The sequence below is a fragment of the Penicillium hordei genome, assembly GCF_028827395.1.
Source record: "Penicillium hordei strain IBT 12815 chromosome Unknown utg000004l_segment0_segment0, whole genome shotgun sequence".
In the NCBI taxonomy this organism is placed as follows: Eukaryota; Fungi; Ascomycota; class Eurotiomycetes; order Eurotiales; family Aspergillaceae; genus Penicillium; species Penicillium hordei.
In genome coordinates this window covers 2,627,505-2,646,672 of record NW_026623145.1, presented here as the reverse complement: position 1 = coordinate 2,646,672, position 19,168 = coordinate 2,627,505, and the positions used below count along the sequence as shown (strand labels likewise).

Genomic DNA, 19,168 nt, shown 5'->3' with positions numbered 1-19,168 from the left:
CAATGTTTCAACGTCCATAACGCCCCAAAACCAAGCCCCGAGCATCCATTAGATAACCACGCATATTTAAATCAGCTCGCGGGAAATCAACAAAAGGAAAATGAACAGAAAACCTCTCACCAGTTCCAGGTCCGGCTGGAAGCAGCGAAGACAGGAGGCTTCCACTGAAGACGGGCAGGATCGATCTTGCGCGCGCCCTTGATCTCCTCCTTCTTGAGACGCTTTTCGTGTTCCTCCACGACGTGGTCGGGGAGTACAATGACCCAATTACCCTTCTGCAAAGAGAGTTAGTAAATCATACGGTACTGTATGTGCTGCAATGCAGTGCACACTTGGAAAATAACTTACGTGATATCGGAGCATGTTGAATACAACCAGAGTCTCGTGAACATCCTTCTCAGTCATGGAAGTGAGCACCGCAAGCTCGTTCTCGCTTATAGCCTCCCGGTTTGGCTCGATCAGTAACTCCACCAGCGTCTCGCGCCAGTACTGTCGATAACCAAGTAGACCCAGATCACTGAGTGGCTTCTCAGGGGAGCCGAGCTTGCCTTCGCGCTTGCTGAGCTCATAACTGAACGAGATGAGCAGACGACCGAAACCGCGGCGTTGGTATTGTGGCAAAGTCATAATACATGCCAAGTTATACCCTTCAGCAGAATCCTTCTCCTTGGAGAAGTAGCCGACGAAATGGCAGCCTGTTTCGTCGCGCGTAGTCATGCAGTAGAACAGGAACGGGTCGACATCGTAGTAAAGTGTCTTGTGGTCGAGGAAGAGCTTACTCAGGAGACACAGATTCCGACACCAAGTACGCTGGCGACGACCGTCGACTTCAAAGAAAGAAATGTAGTCGTCACGGTAGATCTCGTTACCTGGTGGGTGGGTCAAGGTGCATTTTGCGCGATGACGCTCAAAGGCACGCTTGTTGTCGAAGTAGCTGAGACAGAACTCGTCGATGTAGACTAGGTCGACGTCTGAGAAGGAATCCGGGTACGGTGAGAAGTACCACGGTTCGACGTCGTACTTGCCCATCTGGAGACGGGTCAAGTTTCGCACGCGATGGATCTCCGTCGGGTTCTGTGTCATACTACCACCTGTGCGGAGTCGCTCGATTTCTTCTCCGCGTGTTATAACCTCGCCCGTTGCCGTTTGGACTTGGTCTTCTTTTACTGATTTGCTTTCCGCTGCAGCATCTGCCATCTCGAAGTCTTCTGACTCAGTGGCCTTTGGCGTGCCGACTGTTGACACAGCCTCGGATGGGAACATCGAGGTGTCTCCCCCAGGTGTATCAACACCGAGGTTTTCTTTCCCCCCGGCCTTCGAGGGCCGTGATATCTTGCCGACATTCACGTTCTTGCCGCCTAAGATGTCGGGTGTTTGTGACAAGTCGCGGCTGTCAGCCCGGGCACGCTTATTCGCACCCACATTCTTGCTAGGTGCTGCTTTGCTGGCAGCAGCGGTTTTCTTCTTATCAGCCTTGTCTGGCTGGGGCCATTCAACTTCTTGAGAGAGATCGATGCGAGCAGCCGCAACCCATTCTAGAAAGAGAAGTCAGAGAAAATCCAACGCGAGTCAGTGCACTTGCTGGAATGGGAACTTACCATCAAGACGCTTGTTGAAATCGACATAGTGTACGCTGGGATCTATATCAGCACAAGTTCAAAAAGCACAGACATGTTATCAACAAAGGCAAACATACTAAAAAGAAGGGCCATCCTTCCGCTGTCTAATAGACAGAATTTCAGCCTTTCGCAGTTCTCCATCCTATACAGAATAGTCAGTATCAAAGCCCAAATTGCGGGATGATCACACTGATTGATAATCACGTGACGTGATCACTAAAATCTGCGACAAGGACAAAACGAACCTTCTGCACCATGGCCTTCACGCCGATTCTATGAGGCTAGTTAGTATTTGCGACCGATAAAAGTAGACATAAAATCCCCGAGGCTAATTATCCTAGACATAAAAAGCGACATACCTGATAGTGTTGAGTGTGGCGAACCCTTTGTCAACGGGGTCGGGCGTCCCCGTCGTCTCCCCGTGGGAATCTCGGACGCCCATCTTGTTGGACTGGCAGTAGGGACTGAAGCAATATCAGAGATGGGAATGATGGAATCGAGCAGATACTGTGGTCATTTGGTGATGGGGGAAATGATGCGGGAAAGGGAGCAAACTGGGAGGTTGTTATGTAAGCTGTTCCGCATCGGGCATCCCGAATCTATACAAGACTTGCTATACATATTTTTGCTGAAGATTTAAGTAGATTAAGAGAAAAAGAGAGTGTGACTTTTTATTTATTGCTTGATCCAATCCAAATGATAATGCCATAAACACCGTCTCCTGTTTTCGGGATTTGCGTCCCCTTCCATGTTGCCATGCCATGATCGTGTAGATAAAATACAAAGCCTAAACCAACGCCAAGCGCCTTGCAATGAATCAGAGACGAAGAGCAGCCGAGAAAGAATCCATGTGTCTCAGCCAAAAGGCTATAAGCCTCTTTCTCATCATCCTTCAAACTTCCGCTTGACACCATTCGGATTCACCGACGGTGGCATAGCCTGGGCTCTCCGTTTTTTCTCCTCGTCCCCGGCAGCCATGTTTTGCTGACGCTGTTTCCAAGCTGTTTTGATGACGGGAGCAAGGCGGATGAGATCTTCTTCAGTTACGCGGTCCTCGATACTCTCAAGAACCTTTTCAACAGTGGAGACGTGGTTTGCATCGTTCTTGTCATCACGAATACGATAGAAGCGCCAGCGACCTTCCGTATCTTTGGCACACTCAACAATAGTATCATCAAGAGGAATGTGCATGGCTTTGAGATCTTCCCATTCCTTCGGCTCAAGGAACATCTCTCCAAAAAGACGGTACTCGCCAGCATTGAGCATGACGAACAGGTGGCAGATCGGGATAGCGTCGTAGTCCACGTAGGGTTGGGTGATACCGTCAGCCTCATCCTCGGTATCTGGCTCGAGTGTGGGAAACTCGAGACGCATACGGAAATCAACGGTGTTCTCTTGAGGTGGCTTCCATTTGAGGATGTGCTCGTCGGTGCCGATGCGGTACGGAGTACTGCGGCAAGTAAAGATGAGACCATCGTTACCGTGAATGCGCTTGACCTTGGGGATAATTTCGCGGAACATCATCTCGATGCCGTAACTGAATTGCGTGGATTTGTCCTCGACTGCAAATGGGCGGTGGTTTTTCTCCTCCGGGAATTTGCGGTACATGGCGTTGTATGGCCTTAGCACCTTTTCCTTGAAATACGCCAGCCGCTTGTCCAGGGTACGGTGCATCAAGCTTTGTCCGTCCAAAACCAGGCAGTCAAAGACCAGATATTTCAACTGCGTGGTCCCATCCTCGTAGGTGTCGTTGACAAGCTCGCCGTCAACCAGGGTGTCGACGTGGAATCCCTGGAAACTTTCGTCATTCGGTAGGGGGAAGTGTAGGCCCGGTACGTAGCGGTAGTCGTTCTTGCGATCGATCAGGTAGTGAATTTCTGGCATGTCTGAGTCGGGATCTCCGCGCGCAAAGTACATCAGGCAGCGGATGCCGTCGGTCTTTTCGCACACAAAGTAGTCCTCCCGTTGCAGCTCACTGAGGTGTCGCGACGAGAAGCTGACCGGTTGTGCTCCAGGGAAGTTGATGTTGTTGCGCCCGAGGAGTTTGGCGACTTCGCGGCGAAACTGATCAGCTAGGTCATGGTCGGCTTTGATGCCTATCGCGTCTAGATCGGGGACAGCGTGGCCCATTGTGAAGGATTGAAGGTTCAGAGTGGCAGGACTAATGGTATAAAAAACCCAAGAGTGAGTTTAAAAAGGCTCAGACTTCCCTCAAGAGGTGAGAGGGGGGTTGAGTTGCGATCAATAAGACTCAGAGAGCTTGGTGGAGTGATAGTGAATGCGAAGGGCGCTCGCCCGCAATCGCGACAATATAGACCAGATGCTTTTTCAGCTGCAGGTGGCTTTGAAGAGAATTAATAAAAAAGCTCACCCAAGGGTTATACTAGTATGGCTCGCTTTGCTCATGATGTTAAGTTTCAAAGACAATGTATGATCGGCGAACGGAATGGCCTGAGATGTCCTGATGCCTCAGGCACATATAACGTAATCTGAATAGCTTCACTGCCTGGGCTATAGAGCTAGGTGATCCTGCATAGCACATTCATTAAAATGTCCTAGATGATTACATATAGTATGTATGCTTACAGGCATACCAGACAGAACTCAATAAAGTGGAAAGTATTCAATTGCAACTGCTCTCGAAACTTCAAATGTACATATCACGCCAGCCGGGGTATCATATCGTGACCTTTCAAAGCAGACAGAACCAGCCTGTACCCATGGCCTATCCAGGGAAATCGAAGAATGAAAAAGATGCGAAGAAATCGAAGAAGAATGATGCGGTGGCCAGTACTCCTGCACTCATGAACGCCAGCATTCAGTATCCAGTACAGGCAGTTAAAGCTTAAACCCAACCACAAACGAAAAGAGAGTCGTCATAAATCATCGCCTGATATGCGGAAGTCGACCGAAATGCCAATCAAGAGGCCCCAGTGACCGGGGTTTTGCGGTTACCTGAAACAGAGGATCTCTTGCCTGCATCCATTCCACCAGCGGAGACATCAGCCTCTCCATTGGCGTCAACAGACGAGGGGTCCAAATCGGCTGCGACAGTCGAGAAAAGAATGCCACCAAAAAGGGGTTGGCTGTCGTCATTGGAGAAAAGTCCACCGCCGTTCCGAACTCCCATGGCATGCGACATCTGCTCCTTGATGCGGACATATCGGTACTTCGACTTGGTGGTGATGATGGGGTGACGAACGAGGGGCTGGGGTGCAGAACGGGCAATGGCTGCCATGATGGCATCTCTTTCTTCGTCTGAGTCAATAGGACCGGTGTTCTCGATATCTTCCTGGAGAGGAGCGTTGGCATCGATAGCAGCCTCTGTAGTTCAATGGGTTAGTCATCTCGTGATCTATACGGGGCATAAACAAGATAATGGTGAACTTACTCTGCTGGCGAGCCTGGTTCTTCTTCTGATACTGCTGGAGAAGCATATCATACGGCAGTGTCCGGCCAGGAACCGAGCGCTTAGCACCCATCGAATGGCTCTTGCAGGTCAAGGAACGAGCGCACTGCGCGCCGTTGGGGAGAGTAACACCACACTGTTTTTCGACATCGACAGGGCCCTTGGGCTTGGCTGTTTTTTGCTTGGGCTCGTCCTTCTTCTTCTTTTTCTTTGACTCCTTGCCGTCGTCCTCGTCAGCCTTGCGCTTTTTGCCCTTCCTGTTGCCATCCTCGGTGCCCTTGGTGGCGCTCTTTTTGGCGCTCTTCTGGCCCATGTTGTGAGTTTCTCCATCGGCCTTGTCGGGGCCGTCATCGTCTCTATCGTCGCCGGCCTTCAGGCGATTGGCCGCGTCGCGGGCTTCCTTCTTCTTGCGCGCCTTCTCCTGCTTGGCCTTCAAGCAGCCGCGGACATGATCCGCTGCGGTTTGCTTGAGAGTGGGTCGCTTGCAATGCTTGCAGATTACAGTTTCGAGGAGGTCATCTTCACGCGGCTTGCCGGTCGGGAACACGGAGACGACTTTGCTGTCGAGGGTGGGTAGGGGAGATGCGGTAGGGGAGGTATCGATGGGGCCATCTTTGGCCTCTGTGTGGTTTTTAGTATCTCCAATGCCCGTGGAAGCATGCCCAGGGGAGCTGTACCATCTGCCTTCTTCTTGGTGGATGCCTTAGACGTCTTCTTCACCTTGATCTTGCCGGGTTTGGTATCCTTGTCCGTGAAGGTGTACCCGGACGCATCAACCAGACTTCCCCGTCCTGTCCAAAAACATGGAATTAGCTCAGATCATTCATAGATTTTAGATGCGCCGAGCTTGATGTCAAAGTATTCCAGGTGTTTTGCGCTTTTGACAGGAATCAGGTATTGCGTACCTTGACCGGGGTCACCATTGTTCGCCATGGTGAGCGCAAACTGAGAGAGTACCGAGAGACAGAACACTTTCTTGTCACTCGGAAAGCCTTTGAAATGGCGTGGGGGTTGGTTATCAAGGAATGAGTTCAGTCTCCGGAGTCAAGGTCAGGCTGGGGCTCCGCATTAGGATCGGTCACGTGCCATCTATTGATCTATTGAATAGGTATCTTGGCGTCCATTAGGCTTTGGGCGTAGAATTTTCAGTTTATTGTTGAGAATGGCCAATGGGTGGGAGTATTGATGCTCTTTCAACCTATCTCTTAATATAGTACATTGTTTGTCAATGAGATCAATCAGGCAGCAATTCTTTCAGGCAAATGAGTACCTGCCAAGCTTCTGGCCCTAAAAAACACATAGCTGTAGTTGAAACAAAAATATTGTACATCGTATGCTAGAAACAATATCATGAATATTGTGCAAAGCAAAGGCTACTGTTTGTACCACCGAAGCCAAAGCTGTTTGTCAAAGCAACATCAATCTGTCGTGACTGGGGATCTTTTGGCGCATAGTTGCAATCAAACCCATCAGCCAAGCGGTCTAGGTTGATAGTAGGTGGCATGGTATTCTGTTCCTTATTAGTACGAACTCTAGCACAGTATGTCCAGTGCACAACTGCAACTCACCTCATGGACTGCAAGTACACTGATCAGAGCTTCTATAGCACCAGCACCACCAAGTAGATGACCGAGGGCACCCTTTGTGCTGCTAACGTTCACATCAGCAGCCTTATCTTTGCCATCAGGGCCAAGTAGAAGTGCTTTTATAGCAGAGTTCTCAGCAGCGTCGCCAACAATGGTCGAAGTTGCATGTGCATTGACATAGTCAACTGCAGCAGGGCGTAACTGAGCCTGCTTAAGCGCCTTTTTCATAGCCATAAACGCGCCTTCACCATTTTCCTTAGGCGAGGTCATATGGTGTGCATCGCTGGAGCAGCCATATCCTTTGAGTTCTGCATAAATCCGCGCCCCTCTCGCGAGGGCATGTTCTAGCTCCTATATTTGAGACATCAGTATCAGGTGGTAGTATACGCACAAGAGGCAGGACACATACCTCTAGAATCATCACAGCTGCGCCTTCTCCAACCACAAAGCCTGCACGGTCGGCATCGAACGGGCGTGACGCTTTCTCTGGAGTGTCGTTGAATCCTGTCGATAGACTTCTTGCACGCGCAAAGCCGCCAATGGCCAAAGGATGGATACATGACTCGGCGCCACCAGCGACCATCACATCGGCATCACCACAGGCAATGAACCGAGCTGCATCGCCAATGGAATGGGCACCAGTCGTGCAAGCCGTTGTTGCGGAATGGCTCGGGCCCATGAATCCGTACTTCATGGAAATATGGCCAGCGCCAAGGTTGATCAGCAGCTTTGGCACGAACAGCGGATTGACCTTCTTGTAGCCCTGTGCAACACGTTAGTTATACACTTCCCTAGTCCATGTACGATGGAAGGACCTTACCCCCTTGTCGTAGGCAATAACTGTGTTGTAGATTTCATCAAAGTTGCCAATGCCTGATCCGAGGCAGACTCCCTATCGAAATTATTAGTATAACCGTCAAATTGGCACATATTCTCACACATACCGTCGCCTCCCTCTGCTCAAAAGACTCGGGCTTCCATTCTGCATCTTGAAGCGCCTCTTCTGTCGCCGCCATGGCATACTGCGCAAACTTGGCCATCTTCCGCTCATCCTATCCACCCCGAATTATCAGCATTGCAAATAAAACACAAATCAAAGAGTGGGGTTAGTTGTAAAAAGACATACAACTCGATCCAACCATTCTGAGGCAGTCCACCCCCCATTCTTGCGACTACCCTCTGGCACAACAGCAGCCACCTGACAGGGCTGCTCAGCATAGCGCTCATCGCGATCTTTCACGTTAACAACGCCACAATGACCATCTAGCAAGCGTTTCCATGTACGCCGAATGCCTGCAGCCAAGCACAGCGTTAGCCACAGTAGCATTCACAGATTCCAAACAACAAAGTACAATCAAACACGTAAAGTGAAACCCAGTATACAGCGGGTACTGTCTCTTATCGCGAAGTGTCCCGCACTGGTCTGTACGCCCTCCGTCATTGGCTGTCACAACCTTCCCCTTCCGGAGTGAGAAGTGGGGAATGTAGAGAGAGCTGGGGATATCGGATATCACGCATGGACTCCCGGACAATCAGATATGGGTAGAGCGCACTCGCAGGGATTTGCTTGGCTGACAGATGGTGTGGAATTGCGTAATTGCATGTATGATACCCGATAACATGCCTGGATGAGCTCCGAGAACGACCTTGGAGCTATCAATGCCAACAGAACAACAAGAACAACCCAAAAAAAAAAGAAAGAAAGCAACTCACCTACACCTAGCGGTGTCACCGCTCCAAGACCGGTTACAACAACTCGCCGCATTGCATAACTTTAGATCAAAACTGAGGAGTTGTCAAAAGAAAGAAAACCGAAAAGCGGGCCAAAGCCAAGAAGGGAAAGTCTGCACGATCGGGACCCTATCTGTTCGGCTTTCCCTTTACAACACTGCTGCTTCAGGAAACTTGACGAGACAAGAGACATGTAGAAAAAAAATAAATATCTTCATTTCTAACTTTTCCTTTTTACTTCATCCAAAATAACTTCGGCCATGTCTGCTTGGAAAACCTTCCTTACACTGGCTTTGGCCGGCTCCGCAGCCGCCTGCGCTCACCACGATAACGGCGAGGTAGTCCCTGAACATGAGCGGGCGGAATTACTCAAGAAGTGGGATCAGGAGGTATGATAATAATGCAATAATTCAATACTGCAATACTGCAATATCCAAGAAATGAGATTTGAACAATTCCTAACATATAACTATCTAGTGGTCCTTCTCCGGCATTGCCAGCTTTGCCCACCTGAAGCCAGTCAAGTGTCTTATCGAGCCCGATGAGCACTACGACATTGCCATTATTGGCGCGCCGTTCGATACAGCCGTCAGCTACCGACCAGGTACGGCAGCAAGCCTTTCCAAATCCCCATCACCCACCAATAAATCTAGCATCCAAACCATACAATGAAACGCAGTACTAACAAACTCCCCCACAGGAGCCCGCTTCGGACCCCGCGCAATCCGCGCCGCCAGCGCGCGCCAGATGGCCGCAACAAGCTACAACACGCGCGCCGGAGTCAACCCATACCAATCATGGGCTAAGATCACGGACTGCGGCGACATCCCCATCACCCCCTTCGACAACGGGCTGGCCGAACGCCAGATGTACGAAGCCTTCCTTGAGCTTGGATCACGCAGCATCGTGAACAAAGCACCCAAGGCGAACGGGATCGGTGCGCAGCATCCAAAGCTTGTAACGCTTGGTGGCGACCACAGCGTTGCGCTGCCTGCTCTGCGCGCTCTGCACCAGATCTACCAGAAGCCCATCACAGTCGTGCACTTCGATGCGCACCTCGACACCTGGAACCCCGTGCGATACAGCGCGTACTGGCAATCCGAGCAGACGCAGTTTAACCACGGGTCGTTTTTCCACAAGGCTAGTCGGGAGGGACTTATTTGTAATTCTACTTCTGCGCATGCTGGACTCCGGACTCGTCTTACTGGGGTTGATGCGGGAGATTATACGAATCCGGGTCCTGAGCAGGGATTTATTCGGATTCATGCTGATGATATTGATGAGCTTGGACCTATGGGAGTTGTTGAGACTATTATTGCTCGTACAGGGATTGATCCTGAGCAGCCTGTTTATCTTTCTGTTGATATTGATGTTTTGGATCCGTCTACGGCACCGGGAACGGGCACGCCTGAGCCTGGTGGTTGGACTACCCGTGAGTTTATTCGGATTCTACGTGGACTTGAGAAGTTGAATATTGTGGGCGCGGATATTGTGGAGGTTTCGCCGGCTTATGATAATAAGGGGGAGACTACTGCTCTTGCGGCGGCGCAGGTTGCTTTTGAGATTATCACTAGTCTTGTTAAGTCTGGTGTTGATGAGGAGCTTGGTGGGTGGTACGGGTGGATGGAGAAGGAGGGAGCCCAGGAGAAGGAGGGCAAGGATGAGCTTTGAGTTTTTGGATAAGTCTACGAGATGCATGTGGAATGAAGTGAAGAATGAATGACATATAATTGCTTGAATATGATGTCTTGCTGTCTGTAAACTGGGGTGATGTCATGACACAGTAGAAGCCCAGGTGAGCTCAGCCTATGATATCAGAGACTTGGACCTCGAGAGGTAACCCTGGAAATACAATATCAAAATACTACAAGCTTAGTAACAAAGACACACTCAACCCCAAAATAACTTGATAGAACTGATTGAATTGGAATTATCTGCGACTTTCTAAGACCCAGAAATAACGTTGCTCTTCAGTGAGGCGTAACTCGAAAGACTGCAATAGATCGCAGAAAGGACATGAACGGAGATGCTTGTATCAAGGGCGCGCGCATAGAGAGTAATGGCGATAGTAGATCAGATTGGAACAGGCGAAATCACATATTGGCGGGGGAAAAAAACGAAGAGAAGCCGGATCTGCAAGAGAAGGGTACAGCAAGCCCAATATCATAGTCCGGATTGTTCGCAAAGCTGGGGGTACATAAATAGCACGTGAAAAAGGAAAAAAAAAAAAAAAAAAAAGACAGGGCATAGGGGATGTGGGGGGATCACAGTGACGGAAACCGTCCACCAGCCAAAAGCCAAAACACGACGCCCTGACGTCCAACGCCGAGAGAGACGGTCAAGAGGTGAAAGAGCCGGGTGCGGAGAAGGTAATAGGTAGGATGCGGGGAGTGTATTCGACGCGACAAAAAGGGGAGAAGAAGGTCAAAATTGCTGTCGCTGTAGTTCGTGAAGGAGAGGAATGAGGGTGGAGGATCGGGGAAATTGAAAGGTGAGAAGGAGACGAGTACCAATAGTAACTCGAGGCCAGGTCGTTGAAGACGGCAGATAGACGCAGCCAGGCGAAGCAAGAAAAGAAGAAGCAGAACCAAAAAAGAAAAGGGACACAGCAAACTAGAGAGGCTAGGACTCGAACCGGGATATGCGAACAGAAACAAAATAAGAGAAAAAAGGGGATCAAGGAAAAGCACAGAAGCCATTTTCAACTGGAAAACGTAGATATGGAACGCTTCAGATAGCATCGCTAGCCATAATACAAGACCACACTCCCCCCCTTTTTTTTGTCGCTGAATTTGGATATCCCAGAAAACAAAGTCCAGCCAGAAATATTTGCCGCCCAATAGAACGTGAGAGAGTAGAAAAAAGAGAAATAAACAGGTTCATTCCATCGTAGCTTCGAGGCGCACGTCAACTAGGCATCAACCCAAGTGCAACATATCAGTCACACTCGGACCAACCTGTTGCGATAAGTCCGTGAAGGATAAGTTCACAGCAAGCGGCAGCCCCTTGACTTCTTCTTGGGCGCGGGTTCGAGTGCCGCGACAATAGCCTAAAAAGTACAAAGGATAACGTGTCAGTGGCGGTGTGGAAATATCGGGCAGCAAAAAAAAAGGAAGATTCGGTGTACCTCATCAAAGACGTCCTTGAGCTTATACTGTGTCAGGGCAGAACACTCGACGTATTTAACAGCGCCAAGCTCCTTAGCCATCCGGTCACCGTCTTCCTTGCGGATGGGAGACATCTTTTGACGGGCGAGCTTATCCCGGACTCCGGCATCGTCGCGCAAATCGGTCTGGGTACCAACGATCAGGCAGGGAACACCGGGGCAGTGGTGGTGGACTTCGGGGAACCACTTTTCGCGGACGTTCTCGAATGAGGCAGGTGAAGTGACGGAGAAGCAGACCAAGAACACGTCAGTCTGTGGGTAAGAGAGCGGGCGCAGGCGGTCGTAATCCTCTTGACCGGCGGTATCGAACAGTCCCAGGGTGTAAGGCTCATCGCCGATCCTGAATTTGGAGATCGATCGGTCAGAAGTGTTTCTTTGAGGCTGGACTGACGTATAATTTTTTTTTTCCTCGGGGAGGGGTGTTTTTCGGGTGATGACTTACATCACGGTCACAGCGTAGTTGTCAAAGACAGTGGGGACATATTCCGAAGGGAACTTGTTCGTTGTGTATGAGATGAGTAGACAGGTCTTTCCTACTGCACCGTCCCCCACCACGACACATCTGGGTTGGGGTTAGCCATGACATCTGGAGGGGGGGTTTTCGCCTTGGCAAGGAGGGATGAAGCGAAATAGGATAGCGTACTTGATGGTAGCAACGACCATTTTGAATTAATGAGAAGTATCGATGTAAGAGTGATAGAGAAGAAGAGTGTGGGAGACAAAAAGGGAGGAAGAAGCTGTGGTCTGGATTGAATGGGGCAACCCGCAGAAGTATGGAGTCTAGACACGGTGCTAGTTTCGATACACGGTCTGTACAGCTCTTCGCTTGATTAACAGGTCTCTATGGTATTTATTGGGAAGATTTTCGACATAAAATAAATAGATCTTTTTATAACATTTGTATAATTATTTATGATAATAATCTTGGATTTAATATGATCTCTCTTGTGTCATTCATTTACTGCCAAGAAAAACGGTATCATTATCTCTCATCTCCTCATCTCCCTCAACTCCTATAAAAAAAAAATACTAGGAATACCAATACTCTATAAATACTCCATAAATAATCAACGGCCAACCGCTGTTGGTTAAGCGCTGTGATCTCTAGAATCTGATGTCTCTATAGGACGATCACATTTTAAAACCCAACCCAATGTCTACCAACTCTACATACGTACATACGTACTAAACACCTATTACCCCAATAATACCAAGTATAGGTCTCATGAGATAAGCGTCTCAAATGCCGTCGAGGGACAAAAGGAGTTCCCCCCGGAGTATTTACCCCCTTTTCTCTTCGAGTCAACTCATTTCCTTCACCCTTTTCCCTATTTCCTTTTCCCTTTTCCCTTTTCCCGTGACGCAGAAAAGAAAAAGAAAAAGCAAGCTAATAAAAAAAGAAGTCCCCAATTTCAATCCTGTTTCACCATTCACGGGTTCCCGATCTCCCATCCCTAAATCTCCCCTTTTGCAAACCGCCGTTTTATGTATGAGATCTAAGACCTAGATGGATGCAGGAAAAATACAATCCATAGTACTCCGTACACTCCATACACTCCAAATCCAATCCAGAACACTTTAATCCTTACCTACTCCGTTATTCGTAAGTGGCTTGTTCCCGTCACAGCTTGGCAGTCACATCCAGATCCAGTCTCTCCACAACTTTCGCCTTCACTGTGTGGCTGAGGTCATTGCCCAGGTAGGTGACTCACATTACTAACCAAGTATACATAGTGCTGGTGGTTGATAGCCGACAGCTGACGGGCTGACTTAATATCCGGATATTGCAGTCTGCGCATCCTCCATACGGAGTAGCCCCAAAGAGTATACATTTACAGTAAGCACATGCACATGTCAGGGGGGCCAAGCAGGATCAATTCGTATCTCATGTATACTCAAGCCCTTCCGTTGCGGTATCTGGTATGCATGCATGCATATATGCAGGTACATGCACGGGTAATATACGTGATATACGAGCTGAATAAGGATTGGGCTTGGGCTAGGGGGAGAAGAGGATGGTAGTATGGAGTGAAAAGAAAAGAAAAGAAAAGACCAAATTCAATATTTACAAATCTAGCTAGGTTTTTGAGATTTCAAATAGAGTCAAATCCAAATCCTTCCCGCATTGACGGGTAGGCAGTGGATATAAGGCCGTGATGCGTGAAGTTTGAACTGGACTAGACTGGGATATGAACTGGTATAAGCAATGCAAAGTACGTTGTCTAGTGTGCAAAATAGGGGCAATCAACTCTATTCCTGACCGTTGCAGGGAAATGAAACTCACTAGGCGGTAACTGCGGGAAAGAAACATGTTACAACTCGAGGGTCCTAGGCGGCAAGCCGGCCGGATCGGAATAATCGCTTCGTGGTGGAAGTTTGCTGGCGGGTGGATCGAAACTGCCCGAGTTCTTTGGAGGGGTATGGGTTTCTTACCTGAGTACAAAGTACTACGATGTGCAGTGCAGTGTAGTACCGCTTGGGTATTCAAATTCTCGGTATTGATACCTATCTAGGTCTATTGAACTGTCGCAGCCTTGAAAAGATAGATACATCCAACCCCATGAATACATAAACAGTAACGCCGAACGCAGATGATGAACTGGCTCGTCAACCAGTCCGGATGAACGGGATATATCGAGGATGTGTTGTACCTCGCTCAAACAACCGAAAACGCCGCTTGCTGGTTTGTGTCGAGATGCAATAGAAATAAAAAATAAAAATAAAAAAATAAGCGATGCAAAAGCAAGACAGAAAAAGTTCAGTTCGTAAGATCATAATTGTCGTGCGCGGTGAATGCACACAGGTATGCTGGGGTTTATGTTCGTTTGGAGTGTCCGTCATCCGAGTTGCGCCCTGCCTCTGCCTCAACTGGAACCGGGTTGCTCTGATGTTTGGGACTACCGTAGCCCATCTAGAATCGAGTCAGAAGAGATCACCGGAAAGCATTATTAGCGACTTACCTTGTCAAGTTTGTAGTTGACCATAAGAAGACTCAACGGAATGAGAGGGAGGGTAGCAATGACAGCCAGCGTCAGCAGCCGGTTCATGGTCTCTTGGTACGCACGGTTGATAGCAATGCGAGTTGCAGATCCCATTGGGTACGACAGAGCTGTGGTCAGCTTGCCGAAGATTTCAGCAGCTTGGCCCTTGCTTTCCTCGGGGAGGTATTGCAGAAGCTTGTGTGGGACGGCAGAGGACCAAACAGCCCCTGAGATAGCGGCACCGACTGCACCGCCCATTTCCATGGAGGTCAGGAACATTGCAGTGGCTGCTGCAACTTCCTGGTGGCTAGCAGATGCTTGAACGCCCAGTTGGACAGGCACATTAATCAGACCGCCACCGATGCCGACTATGATCTGTGTGCTGAGGACTTGGAAGTGCGAGGCTCCTTCTCCTCGGCACAGGAGCATCAGGGCTAGGCCGGTCATGTACACAACACATCCGATCGTAATAAAGATGCGATATCGTCGGGTATACTTGATAAGAAGTGATACGCTGAATGCGGCAATGGTTGAGGTGAAAGAAAATGTCTGGGTTATACGCCCCGCAGTGGCAACGTCGTACCCCTGTACCACCTGCAGGTAGGAATAAAGGTAAGGCTGAACCGAAAAATAGAAGGCCACTAGGTTAAGTTAGCAACGACACCTTGGATGTCGAGAGAATTATCGACTTACTAAAATACCAGAACGCCAATGCACATCCCGCAAGAGCAGTTCTCTGCTTGAGGAGGTGTAGAGAGAGCAGGGGCTTGGGGGCCAATTTTCGTGAAGACTCCCAGAGCGGTAGCAGACACAGGCAAACAACACCAAGTGCGATCATGACCAAAATACTGACATTCTTCCATCCATTCTTTGCAGTAGCTGCAAGAGTCAAAGGCACCAAAATTAATGTGACGGCAGCAGACAAAAGGGCTAGTCCGCCCACGTCCAAGTCGTACCAAGTCCGACGCACGACGCTAACAAAGTCCGTCTGTCTTCTAGTCCGCTTTTTGATCAAATTCAGCCTTTGGGCCTTACGTTGGTTGAAGAGCAGCGTGAGGGCGAGTGGCAGGAAGGATGCAGGTAAGATAATAGCCCACATTCCATAACCCCATCGCCATGAGCTAGTGCGCAGCACCGCGCCCGCAATAGTCGGCCCGAGCCAGACGGTAACCAAGAATGGGAATTCGGGCAGAAGGGTGAGGAAGGCGCGGTTCAGCAAGTCACTGCTGTCGGCAATGAAGACTTGTTGGAGGATCTGTAAGCCGGTCGAGCCGGCAGAGTAGAAGATTTGGGCAGAGGCGTAGGTCTGGACGTTGGTGGAGCCGGCCATTTGGATATATCCCAGAATGTATATAAGGATGCTCAAACAGAAAGCCTCGAAGCGACCGAATACGTCGGCGATCTTAGCCATAGGGGGTTTGATGACAGCTAGACATCGTCAAAAAATTAGCAGCCACTCACTTTTTTGAACCCGGGTAGCAAACTCTCACCATTGACCACATTTTGGATAACGAGGACGGTCGAGATTAACGCGTGTCTACTGAATGCACTTGTCGCATATGCAGACAGTGACATCACGGTCTGGCCTTCCAGCGATGTACAGAATGCCATGAGGAATATACTTCACGCTAAGTCAGCAGGGGTTCAGCAAAAGCACGGGACTGCAAGCCACACGAACCTGACGTAGGCTACCATTAAAGACTTAGTTGTCCAAGTCAAATTGATGGCCTCAATCTTTTGAACTCCCTCCTGCATTTCATCCGGTGTAGATAGTCCACTAGACTGGCCTTCGATCTCGTGGTCATCCTGCAACAGTTGATCCCTTTCATCCTCCATTCCGGCGTTTTCGTGTTCGATAGTGCCGTAGGACGGTCCTGAGCGTGGATCGAGAAGTGGCATCTCGTGACCGACGCACGGTTACCACAAAGATCGTGTACGGTTTCAACGGAAGTATTCTCTAATGGACAGCGTCCATATAAGAATAAGAATAACCGGTAAGAGAGTTCAGTCTGAGATTGGTAGAAACCATATACAAAAGACGGTTATCTTAAAAGCGGCGATTAAGCGGGAAATAGGTCATAAAAAAAAAAAAAAAAAAAAAAAGAGTTCATGCGGCATCAGATGTAAGTAGCGGCAGGCGTATCATATAAAAGGGATGAAAGCCTGCTCTAATAAGTAAGTACTTTCGGCGCTCTTTAGGTAGCCCGAGCCAGTCAGGTCCACCGGGAAAAAGAAACGACAACACGAGATGTCAACAGCGAATCGGAGACCGGATTTGGCCAGGACAAGATGGAAATAAATATGGGGCGCGATATGTAAAAGAAGTCGTGGAAGCGCGCTTGCCTCGGGAGTCAACCCATGAAGGGCTATTGTAAGTAAGAAGGATCCTGTAGGCAGATATGGGGCAGATTGGCGGATGGGTAGATCCGCCGTGCTTCGGAGGAAGGCGCCCAAATGTAAGGGGAAAGCAGGCCGTGAAGATTTTTGGTCTGCGAGTCTTGGTTTTGCTGCGCAAAATGACACCAAGCCCGATCGTCGGTCGCACTTATGCACGTTGATGGGGTCTGTAGTGGTAGAGAGGTGAGGTGAGAGGCTGAGGTCCGATCTCAGCTCATCTCTTGCATTCCAGGATGATGCACCAAGACAGTTTAAGAAACAGTGTCACAGTCGTAACCCAGTCATCATTCTGGGATATTGGAAATTCCCAGGTGCTTCCCAGTATATTCTCCCCCAAAGGTAAAGATGAGTCAAAGAGGGAATTTTTTTTTAAAAGGTGGTGGAGTTTCGGGGCACGGGGACTGTTACAATCAGAGGGGCTACCCGCGGAATACATGTGTTCACTTGGTGGCATGAGCTGAGTCTTTGGTACTGCCAAGTCACTTTTACCCTGGTTCACTTCATCAGATAAGATGGAAGTTTGATCTTCCCTTTTTGATCTTTGATTCTATATATTATTTATTGTGAAAGTTCGTTCTTTTCATTTTTATCAAGGGAACTAATTACGTAACTACATAATATATTGAACATGTCTCCACTATCTGGCAGCAACATACATTGCTACCCTGTCAGTTGACTTCGATCTACTCCGTAGGGAAACCGTCATATCACTGCTGGAATGACGGACCTGGTCACTTGACTAGGGGTTATATCATTTCCCATTCTCCATTTAATGGACAATATCTGATATTCCTGGTAGTAGAAAGGTGAATTTGGGAAAGGGACGGAAGAACGGACGCAACTTGGAAGGAATCTCAAATTTACTTTTTCTCCACTTGTCGTATTAACATGCGACTGGTGTGACCTCGGCATCCGAAATAGGTCTTGTGCGGCGCATTCACCCGATTGTCGGGATTACACTGCACTAGATATAGTAGGATCAGATAAATCCGATTAGGAAGGTGTAGGCTTATGCTCTCTAACGGGGGTAGTATACAAATATAGGATACCATCGCATTAATATCAAAATAAGAACACGAACAGAAAGAGGTTCCTGAATTCTATATAGTCACATATAGGTAGATGTCTAGTAGTACAAGGTAGGCATCCGACACAGTACTTACGTTGTAAGTCCCATCTGATAAAGCTAAACTTACAAGTAATTTAATGCGCACAATGTACTACTTGTAAAGCCTCACATTTGTTGTCGTGTGTGGATCAACATTAATCGCTGCGCACCTAGTAACCACGAGTGCGCCAGTATGGCTGATCATCTGTCATGACAAAGATCGAACAACAAATCTGGGAAGTAATCAATTTTGTTGGAACCTATTCGCACATCGGCTGATCTGCACCATCTCAGTCATCTTTGGCGCCCAGGTGGACCTGAAACTCCGTGGAGCCGTAGTATGTCTGCAGCAAGCTGGTATCTTTATTTCTATCTGAATAGGTCGTGAATGTCCTGCTGTGCTCCATTGCAATGTATGGTCAAGAGCAGTCTTACTTTTACTTCATTCCAATTATCCAATTCATCATATATCATCATTGTTTGCAGTGGCCATCGTCATCTGCTTATCGGGGCATATAACTAACAACATCCCACTAATCTATTCCTCTATAATCAAATGACCAAAATGGACAGGCAACTTTCCGCCCTCGCTTGATGGCCGGGCAGCATAGACACCAACCCAAAAGTCATCCACATTCTCCTCGTCAAAGACCCAGGTGACCTCCCGAATAGGGGACTTTTGCAAACCCTCAACAAGATAGATCCACAGACTATTGTCCTTTTCTCTGACCAACTCAAGAGTTGCCGCACCACCACCCGAGGGGACCGGAAGCAAGCTCCAGTCTGCCCAGTTGTCTTTGGCGACAACGCTGAGGTGGGGTCTGCCGTGGGTGAGTTCAATGCCGCTCTTTACCCACTTCTGGCCACCGCCGGCGGTATTCAGGACAAGTATTATGCCGCCCTGGTCATAGTTCTTCTCCCAAAGGGCATTGAAAGCGACGCGGATCCGCTTGAATGACTCCAGCGGCATAGATTTGTACAAGATCGGGGCTGAGAAGCAGGTGGTGGAGGGCGGCTTGGCCCATATATCTGTGGAAGCTGGCGCATTGATGGTAAACTCTGGGGGAGGACTACCATTGCCAGGGACTTCGGCATCTGAGTTGATGAATTTGAATTGCGATTGCGACATGGTGGGCTGTGGAATGCGGGGAAACAGTATGGTCACAGATGA

General features: G+C 48.9%; 8 protein-coding genes across 8 annotated transcripts; 1 reads left to right on the top strand and 7 right to left on the bottom strand.

The window, feature by feature from the left end:
* Positions 1-116: 116 nt before the first annotated feature.
* On the bottom strand, positions 117-2,061 carry N7537_008216 (NuA4 histone acetyltransferase complex catalytic subunit ESA1; the record flags this gene model as incomplete). Its single annotated transcript, XM_056899271.1, has 6 exons — positions 117-275; positions 349-1,535; positions 1,599-1,633; positions 1,697-1,761; positions 1,865-1,892; positions 1,979-2,061. The coding sequence occupies 6 exons, from the start codon at positions 2,059-2,061 to the stop codon at positions 117-119; spliced, it is 1,557 nt and encodes a 518-aa protein (XP_056751347.1).
* A 443-nt stretch (positions 2,062-2,504) lies between these two features.
* On the bottom strand, positions 2,505-3,749 carry N7537_008215 (mRNA guanylyltransferase; the record flags this gene model as incomplete). Its single annotated transcript, XM_056899270.1, has 1 exon — positions 2,505-3,749. The coding sequence occupies one exon, from the start codon at positions 3,747-3,749 to the stop codon at positions 2,505-2,507; it is 1,245 nt and encodes a 414-aa protein (XP_056751346.1).
* Positions 3,750-4,539: 790 nt separating this feature from the next.
* On the bottom strand, positions 4,540-5,961 carry N7537_008214 (deubiquitination module subunit SGF73; the record flags this gene model as incomplete). Its single annotated transcript, XM_056899269.1, has 4 exons — positions 4,540-4,943; positions 5,011-5,649; positions 5,706-5,819; positions 5,934-5,961. 4 exons carry the CDS (start codon positions 5,959-5,961, stop codon positions 4,540-4,542), a joined length of 1,185 nt encoding a protein of 394 aa, XP_056751345.1.
* A 415-nt stretch (positions 5,962-6,376) lies between these two features.
* N7537_008213 (putative beta-ketoacyl synthase (Cem1)) lies at positions 6,377-7,941 on the bottom strand (the record flags this gene model as incomplete). Its single annotated transcript, XM_056899268.1, has 6 exons — positions 6,377-6,538; positions 6,597-6,965; positions 7,024-7,377; positions 7,435-7,506; positions 7,559-7,666; positions 7,741-7,941. 6 exons carry the CDS (start codon positions 7,939-7,941, stop codon positions 6,377-6,379), a joined length of 1,266 nt encoding a protein of 421 aa, XP_056751344.1.
* Positions 7,942-8,605: 664 nt separating this feature from the next.
* Positions 8,606-10,016, top strand: N7537_008212 (agmatinase; the record flags this gene model as incomplete). The annotated part of the gene is made up of 3 exons (XM_056899267.1): positions 8,606-8,734; positions 8,823-8,949; positions 9,046-10,016. The coding sequence occupies 3 exons, from the start codon at positions 8,606-8,608 to the stop codon at positions 10,014-10,016; spliced, it is 1,227 nt and encodes a 408-aa protein (XP_056751343.1).
* A 1,287-nt stretch (positions 10,017-11,303) lies between these two features.
* Positions 11,304-12,228, bottom strand: cdc42 (Rho family GTPase CDC42). The gene is made up of 4 exons (XM_056899266.1): positions 12,155-12,228; positions 11,954-12,073; positions 11,473-11,851; positions 11,304-11,394 (listed from the first exon to the last, which is right to left on the bottom strand). Exons 1-4 carry the CDS (start codon positions 12,172-12,174, stop codon positions 11,332-11,334), a joined length of 582 nt encoding a protein of 193 aa, XP_056751342.1. The 5' UTR covers positions 12,175-12,228; the 3' UTR covers positions 11,304-11,331.
* Positions 12,229-14,326: 2,098 nt separating this feature from the next.
* Positions 14,327-16,391, bottom strand: mirC (siderochrome-iron transporter MirC; the record flags this gene model as incomplete). Its single annotated transcript, XM_056899265.1, has 5 exons — positions 14,327-14,422; positions 14,472-15,133; positions 15,186-15,920; positions 15,983-16,113; positions 16,171-16,391. The coding sequence occupies 5 exons, from the start codon at positions 16,389-16,391 to the stop codon at positions 14,327-14,329; spliced, it is 1,845 nt and encodes a 614-aa protein (XP_056751341.1).
* A 2,144-nt stretch (positions 16,392-18,535) lies between these two features.
* Positions 18,536-19,126, bottom strand: N7537_008209 (uncharacterized protein; the record flags this gene model as incomplete). Its single annotated transcript, XM_056899264.1, has 1 exon — positions 18,536-19,126. One exon carries the CDS (start codon positions 19,124-19,126, stop codon positions 18,536-18,538), a length of 591 nt encoding a protein of 196 aa, XP_056751340.1.
* Between the last annotated feature and the right edge of the window lie 42 nt (positions 19,127-19,168).